The 11,850-nt window shown below is 32.7% G+C and overlaps 2 protein-coding genes across 2 annotated transcripts; one reads left to right on the top strand and one right to left on the bottom strand.

Annotated features, from left to right (window-relative positions):
* The first annotated feature begins 138 nt into the window (after nt 1-138).
* On the top strand, nt 139-1,451 carry LOC101220065. The gene has a single exon (XM_004147400.3). The coding sequence runs from the start codon at nt 262-264 to the stop codon at nt 1,249-1,251; it is 990 nt and encodes a 329-aa protein (XP_004147448.1). The 5' UTR covers nt 139-261; the 3' UTR covers nt 1,252-1,451.
* Nucleotides 1,452-3,590: 2,139 nt separating this feature from the next.
* On the bottom strand, nt 3,591-10,525 carry LOC101207604 (protein NRT1/ PTR FAMILY 5.8). Its single transcript, XM_004147433.3, has 4 exons — nt 10,306-10,525; nt 9,483-9,700; nt 5,235-5,779; nt 3,591-4,654 (listed from the first exon to the last, which is right to left on the bottom strand). Exons 1-4 carry the CDS (start codon nt 10,385-10,387, stop codon nt 3,817-3,819), a joined length of 1,683 nt encoding a protein of 560 aa, XP_004147481.1. The 5' UTR covers nt 10,388-10,525; the 3' UTR covers nt 3,591-3,816.
* Between the last annotated feature and the right edge of the window lie 1,325 nt (nt 10,526-11,850).

The following is an 11,850-nucleotide window of genomic DNA, read 5'->3' as shown; positions in this document are numbered from 1 at the left end:
ATATAGAGTGGTAAATTGTAAATATAATAAATTTAAAATGTGTAATATATTTAATTACTAGTTATATTCAGAGGATTCTCTTTCTAGAAAAATTTATTATTTTTTTGATTGTATTTTCTGGTGAGTTTTGTTACAACTTTAAAAAAATGATAAGAAAAGAAGTCAAAGCTTAAACCGATCGGAAAGAAAGAACGAAGAGCTCTCCACTTCTCAACGAATTCATATCAACTGCAAAACAAACAACCGCCGATAGATCCAACTATGGGGTTCTTCACCCTGTCCGTCGCCGGCGGTGGTTTTCTTCTCATCGGCTCCTGGGAGGCACTCTCGTCCTTGAATTCCATTGCCAATTCAAATCCAGATGCATCTTCCTCTTCTCTCAACACCCTCCAAACCTCATCTCAATCTCCACTCTCAACCGCCAAAATCGCCTCTTCTTCATCCTCTCTCTCCTTCATCTTCGCCTTTCTTCTCTCATTTCTCGTCATCTTAAACTCCCTCGTTTCATTTCTTGATGCTCTCAATTCCAGCGACCGAGTCGGTTCCACCCTCCAGTTGCCAGTTCTGGCCATTGCTTCTCTATTCTTGCTCTATTCCATACTCGGTCTTTTGGTCAATCTCAAGGATTCACTTCATCTTCCCTCCACAATCCTTAGTTTAATTGCGCTATTCGCTTTTGTGGAAGAGTTTTTGTTGTTCTACCTGCAGAGGAAAGACACCAGTGGAATTGAGAATCGGTATTTTGATCTCTTGCTTGTTCCCATAACGATTTGTGTTATCTCTACAATGTTCGAATTGAAATCCCCCAAATTGAGTTCTCCCAAAATTGTCCGTGGGGTTGGGTTGATTCTGCAGGGGACTTGGTTTTTACAAATGGGGTTGTCTTTTTGCACCAATTTGATAACTGATGGATGCTCTTTGCACGAAAAGAGCAGAGGAAATTACACTATAAAATGCAAGGGGCACCCTGAATATCACAGAGCCAGAGCCATTGCTACGCTTCAGTTCAATTGCCATCTTGCTCTTCTAGTAGTTTTGGTGATTGGTGTATATTCAATCATTATTCACAGAAATGGAGGCGCCGGTGATTTTTTGCATTACCGCCCGATTGGGGCGGAGATGCAGCCATTTGGGTTTCAGGGTCAATTCACTTTGGATTCTGACGATGATCTTGGTGAAGAGAGCAACTTGGGGAAGACAAAGCAAGCGGTGATCGATGTGGGTGTGAATGGTCATGATGCTCATCAATGAGGTAAATCCATCGGAAATCGAAGTGGGGAATGTAAATTTACGTTTATAATTGTTTGAGTATGGTTAGTTTAGACTGCAGATGTTGTGATTAACTTGTATCAAATGATTGATATGCCCTCTCAGTGGTACTGATTTGGTTTTTGTTTCATATTGACCAAGAAATAGAAAGAAGTTTTGCTGATCCTATTGAGTTTTGTTTAGTGTAATATTGTTCATTTGTTTAGTTTTAAGTATATACTGGAAGTAAAGCCTTGTGTTATTTCTTGTTCCTTTGAATGTTTTGAAAAGGTTTGGAGGCTTGGGCCGGTTAAACGTTTAGCCTAGAACTTATGCCTCGTTTTGGATCATATAGAGGCTTACATCTCTTCTAGTTCTAGATGAAACTTGTACTCCATGGGATTGCTGCTTGGAGTATTCATGCCTCTTGTATAGTTAGAAGATTTAAGAGTACAAAAGTTCTTTCATGTAATGTTAATTTATCATGCATTGCAGTCCTTCAAAACTTCTACCACTGAAGACTAGAATACATCAGTTGATATAGTTTCGTGCTTTCATTGTTCTTTCTTAATTATTAAAATTGGGACTTTTGTCTAACACCATTGGGCCTCTTCAGGTAAAAAAGAAAAAATGGCTCAAGTTGCCAACTTTGGCCCATTAAGTAGAATTAATAAATCTGGGTTAACATGCTGAAGTTAGCAAGTTCCTATTTGGGGTATAAAAGTTATACCTGGTTAGATCAAATCTTTTGATAATTGTGAAAAGTAAGAAAGTAAGTGAAAGCTACTTGGTAAACGTAAAATGTAGACATTGAAAGAAAGATGAAGCTCCTTGGTAGATGTGAAAGGTATTAAAAATGGAAAGATGGAGATACTCAATAAATGTGCTATTATAAAAGTTGAGTTGTTTACACAAAATTAAAAAGTCGGTGGTCCAAATGGCCTCTTAGTGTTACAAAACATTGGTTTCTTTTAATCTTTAGAACTAGGTTAGGTCATTCTGTTGATCTGTCTATTTCTTTTATTTCCAAGAAAAAGTGCATTATGAGCCAAGACTACAAAATGTGGGACTTGGAGAAATGACTTAGATAGATATTACTGCCTCACTTGAACAGGATCTGTTCTATATGTTGTAGAACTGTGTTCTTGAGTTCTAAGGAGACTTGTATAAATATTGGACTCTTTTAGTATCCTTTAATAGGTACGATAAGATCAATAGCACGAATGGCTGTGCAACTAAAGCTTTTCTGTCTTTTGAAATGTTGGGAAGACTCCCTCAAATTTCCAGTTCTCAAGATCTAGACAGCACGATATATTTAAATAGAGTAGTTTGTGTTGGATTTTGATTTCGGAGTAGAGATGTTTGGAGAAAAGATAATAGGGGATTTATCTTGAAGACTCTACCCTCTGCATTAAAGTATGGGGAGGAACAGCAAAGTTGGCATTTTTCCTTTTTGGTGAAATCTAATATCTGCTAATCGAGTTTTAGATCATGGTTGGTTTGAGTTCGATTACTCATCTTAGTGATTCAAGAAATCAGAAAACCTATAGTATGGCTACCGGGAATTGGATAAAAAAGAAAAGAAAACGAGTATACAATACGATGGGATTCGGAGTATGCATTGTTGGAGATAGAAAGTATAAACACCATCCTGATTTTTAAGAAGAGGAAAAGCTTGAACATCACAACATCTTTTTATTTGCATGAAACTTGGTGGATAATGTGAGCAAAATCAAAACTAGGTTATTTGTATCCCTAGAAAATCAATGGCATGACATTATTTGATCTGAAGCAACTATTTTTCTCCTGAAAGGGGAGAGTTTGGACAAAAACAAGGAACTAACTGCTATCTTACAAAGTGAAAACTAGTAACACAAAACTGTGTAGGAAACACCCCGATAATGACACACTGAACCTTTTTGTTTATGTTTATAATTTTTAGTGTTTAACAAAAGATACGAACCTCGTCCCTTTGGGGACATACGAACAAAAAATATGAATCTCTAACCTATTAGTCAAGGATATGTGTTAGATCCATATTGTTAGATTTATTGCCATGGTTGTTGGTTGTAGCATCAACTTTTTTGTTAATCAATGATTGGTAACCATGTTCACAAGGCCTAACTAGAAACATAACTAAAAGTTGGAGAAGAAATTAAAATTTGGGTACATTTTGGAGCTTAGCAAGGCAAGATAATTTCTATCATTATGTAGTTCTTACCTTATGCTAAGCCTCTATTGTATTCACCAAAACAAATAAATGATAAAAACAAAAGCAGAATAATCTTTCAAACCCAACTTAATCCAAGCATGCGTAGCTCAAAAGGGTAGAAAATCTTTTATTTAAACAAGAATCCCTAACTATTTTCACTAATTTTATTTACTTTTATCAAAATAGGACTACATTAAAGCCAAGTATGCAGCTCTAATCTTTCTTCTCTTTATCTCTTTTGACAAAGAGTGGAAAAGAAAAGGACCCATTACTATCTCATTCCACAATTCCATCCTTGATAATTTCACTAAAATATTTACAAAATCCATCAAACTACACAAAGTTTGATTCAAAATTCAATACTCTGTTTCTTCTTCATCGATCCTACTTGTTCTGAAACATTTACACCAAATCACATACAATACAAAGCTCAACCCACTGCAAAATGCCAACAACCAATAATACTTGTCCAACCTAGCTTCCTTCATGTTGTCTGAAAACCAATTCGGCTTCCCCTCCACACTCGTCAACAACTCCACAACCGATATCATTATCGCACTGCAAAAGCTCCCAACCCCAAACACGCTATTGTACAATGCAAACCCTGTCGTTCTCATACTCACTGGAACCTCTGAGTAGAAGAACTCTTGCATCCCCACCACTGTGAAAATGTCTGAAATCCCTAATATTATATACTGAGGCAGAAGCCATAAGATACTAAGTGACGATGCATTTTTTGTCATCGTTAACCTCTTGGCTTCGATAAGGGCAGCAAGGATCATGGCAATGGTGGAGAGGAACATTCCAATGCCCATCCTCTGCATAACAGTGATGCCCTTCTTGGTACCAGTGAAGAGGCGGGTGATGGGGATTAGAACTTTGTCGTATAAAGGCATGAGGAGGATTATGGAGATGGTGATGGCGCTCTGCAGGGTGGCAGGTGGGATTTTGAAGTCAGCGCCGATGGTTCGCTCCATTGTCATGCCTTGCTTGGTGAAGAAGGTAGCTGGTTGTTGGAATATTACAGCGAACATTAGAAGCATTGTCCAAATTGGTAAGAGCCGTAGAACCAATTTTACCTTGTGTGGTACACACACTCTTTCTCTTGGAATTATTGTGGTGTTGTTTTTGTTAACCATAGCTTTCATTATTGCTCCTGAGTTTTCATGGCACAATGGCTTGGTCTCTTGCAGCCTGCAAATCACAATATATAGTCAGCTCAAACGCTAAAACAAAAAAGAGCTTCTTCTTCTTCTTCTTTTCTTTTTTTTACTATTTTTCTAAAATCCATTCAACCACCATATAGTTTCTAGTTTTTACAAATCAAGCTTATGATTAAGGGTGTCTCATTTAGTAACTATACAATTTTGAACTTTAGTTTTTGAAAAGGCTAAAATAAGCCTATAGACTCATTGATTTGTTATCTATTTTTATAAACCATAATTTAAAGAATCAAGCCAAAATTTAAAAACTAGAAAGAGTAAGTTTCTAAAAACTTGTTTGAGAAAATTAAATGGTAAAATATTGAAAGAAAATAAGTTTAATTATAAAAAATGTGAAAAGTATAAAATTTAGGAGAAAGTGAACATAATTTTCAAAAGCATACAAACTAAAACAGAAAATCATTACTAAACTTGGCTTAAATTTTACAAACACAATAAAAGATAGATATATAACAAAAAAAGAAAAGAAATCTTTACAAGTTTTGTTTTGTAAAAAAATGAAGTGATTATAAAACAAACTTGGATTTGGATCAAAGTGATTTGGTTCTTACTCTAACTCAACATCATCCTCAGATTTGTGAATGGACAACGTAGTAGTAACAACACTTCTCCAACACATGAGCCTAGAAGCAGTAGCTTTAAAAATCTCCATAACCTTCACAAACCTTCTCTTCTCAACTTCATCTTCTTCAACATCTCTTTTATAGCGATAGATTTTAGTCCCACAGCTAAACAGAGCAACTGAAGAAACCATAGCACACATAGGAATGGCAAATCCAAGCACCCAACCAAAGTTATCTTGAATATAAGACATGATCGTCACACCAAGAAGGCTGCCACTACATACTCCAAAGTACCACCATTGAAAAAACAAGCTTTTCTTCTTTGGTTTCTCATCGGACGGGGTTTTTGCATTGATGGTTGGGAGTTCAGCATCATCGTGGTCGAGCTGATCAGCACCAAAGGCTTGGAGAGAAGGGTTGTAGCCACCCTGACCAAGGGAGATGAGGTAGAGAGACGAGAACAGGAACGATGAGGCTGTGTTTGTTGGTGACCATGTTCTTGCTAATGTTGTTGATGTTAAAGCAACTAGACCCTGATTCAAAGATATATGTAAGTTTTATAACTAGCAAGATGTGTGGAAAAAGAAATAATTTAGTGGAGTAAGATGGAGAGGTTGTTTAGGGTGGATTGAATAATTTCTTTTAGTTCATTGGCGGTTTTTATATTTAGGCATAATTAAGTTAACGCTGAAATTTCGTTTTAAGGTAATTTTTATGAGGGCCTCAATTCCAAAAGCTCATTTGTCCAACTTCTAGAACTTAAGAATTTCATCTTCTTGCTTACATTATGATCTATCAAATCTACAAAATGAGAAAAACTTGGTGCTCCCTTGATGGTACCTATTTGGGAGCATCCTAACACATAGGTTAAATGTTAGACGGATCATTATTCTAACAAAATTAATCTTAACTTCTCTTTTTCCTTCTTTTTTCATCCCTCTTTCCGATTTCTACTTTTTCTTTGTCGATCTTTTTATCTCCGATTTTTCTCTCTTTTCTCTCCATCATCGTTTGCTCCATGGATCTTCTTCTTTAGTTCCCTTTTGGTACTGTCACTTTAATATGATTTTGGACAATATTCATTTCTCTCCTAATGTCTTCTTTGTTTTGTTTTGTTTTTTTTTTTTTCATATTTCATGCTAGCACTTGTAGTAATGCTGTTTTTTCATTCGAGAGATGGAGGTTTTCTCTTTTGGTATACATGACCTTAATTCATGACCATAACGTTGCTTTCATCCCAAATTTAAAATTTGTGAAAATTTAAAAGTAATGAGAATGATCCTCTGTCATTGATCAAAACACAACAAGTGTATCTATTAATTATCAATAGTACCCCATGTGATCTTAAGAGAACGTGAGATTATAAAGCTATTTATACAAACTCGTCTTACACTAGCACTCTTCCTCACTCTCTCACTCACAGTTCTCCTTGTTCTCACAATCACACTCATCATTCTAAACCTTCATTAGTGGTACACAAACCAACACTCGAAGATAATGTGTCACATTATTAGTGAACTCTAACTTGGTCATCTTTGTGTTTTTCAAAAAGATCGGAACAAACCATAACCATCCAAAAATATAGGTTATCCATACTTGACATATTGCATGACATGATATTCAAGTTCGACCTTGCTAGTTTGGTTATGATATCAGTAATCAAACCAAACGTTCAAATTCCCCTCATCGTACCCTTTTATTTTTTTATATCGTTTCTCTTGGTTGTGTTTTTCCTCTTGGGGCTAAGGATATACTTGTGTTAAGTTTCATATTGTTTTCAATGTCAAATTTATTATGAGAGGTTATTTGCGACCCAAGCAAGTTGATTTTTCATTCAAACTTATTTGGATTGAACAATGTTCAAATTGACCTCAATTGTTAAAAAAAGTCCAAGTTGATTTTTCGACCAAACTTATTTGCATTGAACAATGTTCAAATTGGCCTCAATGTTGACAACCAAATCATTCATCAATTGATCAATTTGTTTTATTCTTAAAAAGTTTTTATTTCTAAAAAAAAATTATTTTTGGGTAATTCAACGTTATGTATTCTATTTTTATTAAAACAAATAATCCCTCCAACTAATCCATGCCTCCTCTGATCGAGCGAATTTGGCCCGTTTCAATCAACCGACTCGATAACATATATGGCAAATTGTGTCGTAACATATTATACTTTAATTTTGATGACATAAAAAGGGTGTCCAATTGAGAATTATTAAGTTATGGGTAAAAATAAAAGTAGGAAAAAGGAAGAAAAAGGAATAGGTCTTTTTTTTTTTGTAAAAGGAGAGAAAGTTGATATATAATTGAACCAAATCATCGATTCACTTTTGCCTAAAGATTGCACCTCCCTTTCCTTACACTCATCACAATAATAATATCCAAAGTGGAATCTCAATATATATATATATATATATATATATAATCTGTATTTAGAAAAATTTAAAATAAATAAACTTCAATATTTCTAAAGTGAAAAAACTAAAGACAAAATTGAAAAGGCTCAAGATTTAAAAAAATTAAGGTGGTGTGGGTTTTTAGAAAGAAAAGAAAAGCACTATAGACAGGAATTAAAATTCACTAGAAGAGACAAAATTTTGTGTGTTCTAGTTTTTCTTTTTCTTACAATTTTTTCCACCTAGAAAACTATTCAAGGGGATAAGTTTTCTCTTTTAAAAGAAATTACAATTACATAAAGAAGGTTAAAGTTTGAAAGTACACTAAAAATCTAGATCGACTTCATATTTCTAAATTTGTTCCAATCTAGAAACATCAATTTAGTTCTTAATACTACTATTAAGATTTAATAGAATTTTTTTAACCAATCTAACTAATTAAAACCAAATTATTGCATAATCAAAATTGACAAAAAAAAGAAAATCACAATTGAGACTAAAATTAGTACAAAATTAAAAATACTTAATATTATTAATGTTCAAATTAATACAAATTTAAAGAGAAAACATGTTACTAATCCTATAAAATTTTGACATTTCTAGAGGTCTAAAGAGTGTTTTAGTTTTTAGAGGTCGAAAGTGATTTTTAACTAAAACACAATGATAATATGAATCTGTTTATCACATGACTTTCGAGATGTATTAATTTTCTCTACCTATCTATGGTGGCTAGAGCTAAAAACACATTAATTTTCTTTAAATATTTTTCAAATAAGAGTTCAAATCACTCACTCCAATTCGAGGTCAATAATCATGTGGTGCCACTTATAATAATAATAGTTAAAGGAAACATAAACAATACCTCCACGTAAAAGTTTTCAAAATATATTCCATGTCAACCCCACCTAAATACGTCTTTTAAAAATGGAGGATTAATTGTTTCCTTGAGGTTGAGTACTTACGAAGTCTAGAGTTTATTAAAGTTCAAAATTTTGTGTTTAGAGGATAAAATAATAAGATGGCTAGAAAGTTTAATAAAACAAAGAAAAAGAGGTTATCCTTGATAATGTGTAAACTTAGCTATTAAAGTTCATTTGTTTAATATCAACTTATAAAGTTGATGGACAAACATCCTTAAATAGTTTACCAATACGCTTCACTTCATGTTTACTGATTGGTTTCATCAACGATTTTTCTACGTCACTAAGAACTTAATTTCTTAGCTTGTAGTGTCTATATTATAGTTGAGCTCGAGCATATACCTCTCCTAATTTCCTTACTTTCCACTAATGAAGTAATAACATAAGGATATAAAAAGAGACGTGACCTCCAATCTTACTGGGGAGAGGTACATAGTTATGATACTTCTCTAGTGCTAAAGATAGATCTCCAATTCCTACTATATAACACCATCTCTCGACGCAATAGGTTCTTCCTTCTTGCATGTTAGATCAACTTTTCGACCATAACCATTCCCGTAAAAGTGGAGATGGTGAACATATAACCAAAATCTCACATAATTAATTATCTCAATAAAAAAAATCTATAATACATATATATCCAACCATTATTAAACGAAGTAAGTATATTTATTGTGCGAGTTTTCACTTGCATGTAAAAGGTCAAACCAAGCTCCACCTCAACCAACCGAGTCACAAGTAACCTCTCTTAAAAAATTAATCAAATCAATTGATTAAGACATGATATATAGGGGTAATGAGTCATGGTCCATTTGGTGCATATATATATGATGAGTAATGAGTCATCATCCAAAACCCAAAAAAGAAAAAGAAAAATTACCAAAAAAAAGCATAAGTAAGAGAGAAAAAGTAAATTACCAGAACGTAAAGAAAAGCAGAACCTAAAATGGTGGAATAACGATCCCAATAAGAATCAGCCAGCGGCGCCACCACCAACGGTAACATGGAAGTGAAACCGCACCAACTGCTCACCGTCTTCGCTGCCGATGAGTTACTCATCTTCATCACGTCCGTTAAATACGTCACCAAGTTCGACGCCACTCCTTTGAATACAAACCTCTCCATCCCCGATACCACTGTTAATAATAATCCAAAATCATCAAACACATGCTTCTCCTTAATCCAAAAAAGCATATTTCCATTAATTACTATACTTGTATATATATATATATATATATATATATATATATAATTAATAATGTAAAGCTTCCTCAAAATAATTATAATAATTTGAAAATCCAAGCATTCGAAAGAATATTTATTACATTAAAATAATCAAATATATATAAGATTATTATTTACTACATTAATAATAATTAACGAGTGTCTTTGATGACAACTACATGTTAGTTAAATAATAACTTTAACTTACAATAAGTTAAAATATTAAATATAGATTAATAATTTTGTACTCAGTTGACCAAAACATGTTTTTTTCTTTTATATTTATAAAATCAAAATTTTGATCCCCCTCAATCCCATAAATTGAAAAATAATTTTTTTTTCCTCTTTTTTTTTGCAAAGTACTTTAAAAACTAATTTTCTCTGCATTTTTTAAAATTAAAATATAAAGCAAATGAGAAGAAAAAAAATAACGAACTAAAGAAATAAGAAGAGAAGTTCGCAGAATACAAATACAGAAAATAAGAAGGTTGTTAGAAGAAAATAATATTTGAAATACCTATGAGAAGAATACAGGAATTACTCAAGTATGGTTTGGATCTGGGTCTGGGTCTGGACCCGCTTTCTTCTCCAGCAGCCATGGGAGGAGAGGAGAGGATGAGCTTGAAATGAAGTTATTGCAGAAGAAAAATGGCGGTGGAAAAGAGAGACAAAAGAGATATTTTTGTAATTGTCTGTGATCTATAGACAAACACTACGATCAATCCAACGTATATATCCACCAATTTTTCCTTTTTTTCTTTATAAATAATAATAAAAATAGAAAAGAGTTTAGTTTTTTAAAGTATTTGTTTTTGGAAGAAAAAAAAGAAAAAGGAGATTAGAACAGAGAATTGTTTTCCATTTAGTTTGTTTTTTACATGCATATGTATACGTCAGTTTAAACTTTGATTACTAGGATTCACCTCCACCTGCCACATCATCTGCCACGTGTGTGTCTCTTACATGGTTTTGTTCTTCCTTTCATTTGCTTTGTCACACACCCTCTTTCAAATTTAATCTAAATTCAGGAATATATATATGGGCAACCAATAATAATAACAATACACAATTTCCCATCATCTTTTTTTCAATTATGTCTTTAGATGTTTTCTTTTTTCTAAATAGTTTGTCAGTTACCTATTTTTAAACTTGACCTATTCAACATGTAAAAGAAAAAAAAAAGAAAGATACAAACCTAATAAAAATAAAATAAAAGTATAAAATCATGTTCAACTTCACAAGTACTATTTCATTAGCCAATTTAAAAGGTTTTAGAAAAGATAAATGAGTGGTTGAATATAAAATTAAAGATTGAATGATATATGTTTTAAAAATATTTATAAATATAAAAAAAAATTACTTTTATGAGGTATTACGATAAACCTAGATAAACATTTAGGAAAAGTTTATCACTAAAATGAAATGATAGATGTCTATCAAGTTTATTAGAACTTATTATAAATATAAAGTAAAGCAATATTTATAAGTATTTTTAATAAGTTTGTTATATTTAAAGATAACTCATTTTTTAACTATTCAAAAGTTAAATATACATGTGTTGTTATATAATTGATAATAGATACAATCACATTGAATAATTTATCGAGAGACATATTCGAACTAAAAATAGTTTCACAGGATAGAATAAATTTGAAAAAAGGAAGACCCCTCCTTAGTTTAGAAAGTAGCCCATAAGAAGGTGAGAAATGGTTGGTGAAAATGGAATAATTAGGGTAAGATAATGAGTGGATTTGCGATGGAGAATAGTTGGGATCGTTTTAAACACACAAGAAACTCACGCATACACACAGAAGACACATGCACACAAACACAAAGCCTTTTAAATGTCCAAACAAACAATTCATGGGTTTGCTATTTGCTTAATTCATAGATAGATGATATCAAAAGAAGAGAAGTGGTTTAGTGATTTGGAATTCACTTTCTTTTTTCTTTCCTGGTTCCACCACTAAATATAAATTCTAATGGAACATCTTTACCATTATTATTATATATCTCTATATATATTTCATCTCATTTATAACATCTATCTCTTCGAATATTC

Source organism: Cucumis sativus, chromosome 3 (genome assembly GCF_000004075.3).
Source record: "Cucumis sativus cultivar 9930 chromosome 3, Cucumber_9930_V3, whole genome shotgun sequence".
In the NCBI taxonomy this organism is placed as follows: domain Eukaryota; kingdom Viridiplantae; phylum Streptophyta; class Magnoliopsida; order Cucurbitales; family Cucurbitaceae; genus Cucumis; species Cucumis sativus.
The sequence above is the reverse complement of the archived record's forward strand: the minus strand, read 5'-3'. Positions and strand labels throughout refer to the sequence as shown.

What these genes read in the sequence shown, in the direction of transcription:
- LOC101220065 (XM_004147400.3), top strand. Translation starts at nt 262, where the DNA reads ATGGGGTTCTTCACCCTGTCCGTCGCCGGCGGTGGTTTTCTTCTCATC.
- LOC101207604 (XM_004147433.3), bottom strand. Translation starts at nt 10,387, where the DNA reads ATGGCTGCTGGAGAAGAAAGCGGGTCCAGACCCAGACCCAGATCCAAA. An exon ending in CTGCTTTTCTTTACGTTCTG is followed by an intron (nt 5,780 to 9,482) that starts GTAATTTACTTT and finishes TCTTTGAATCAG; the next exon opens with GGTCTAGTTGCTTTAACATC. An exon ending in GAGGATGATGTTGAGTTAGA is followed by an intron (nt 4,655 to 5,234) that starts GTAAGAACCAAA and finishes TGTGATTTGCAG; the next exon opens with GCTGCAAGAGACCAAGCCAT.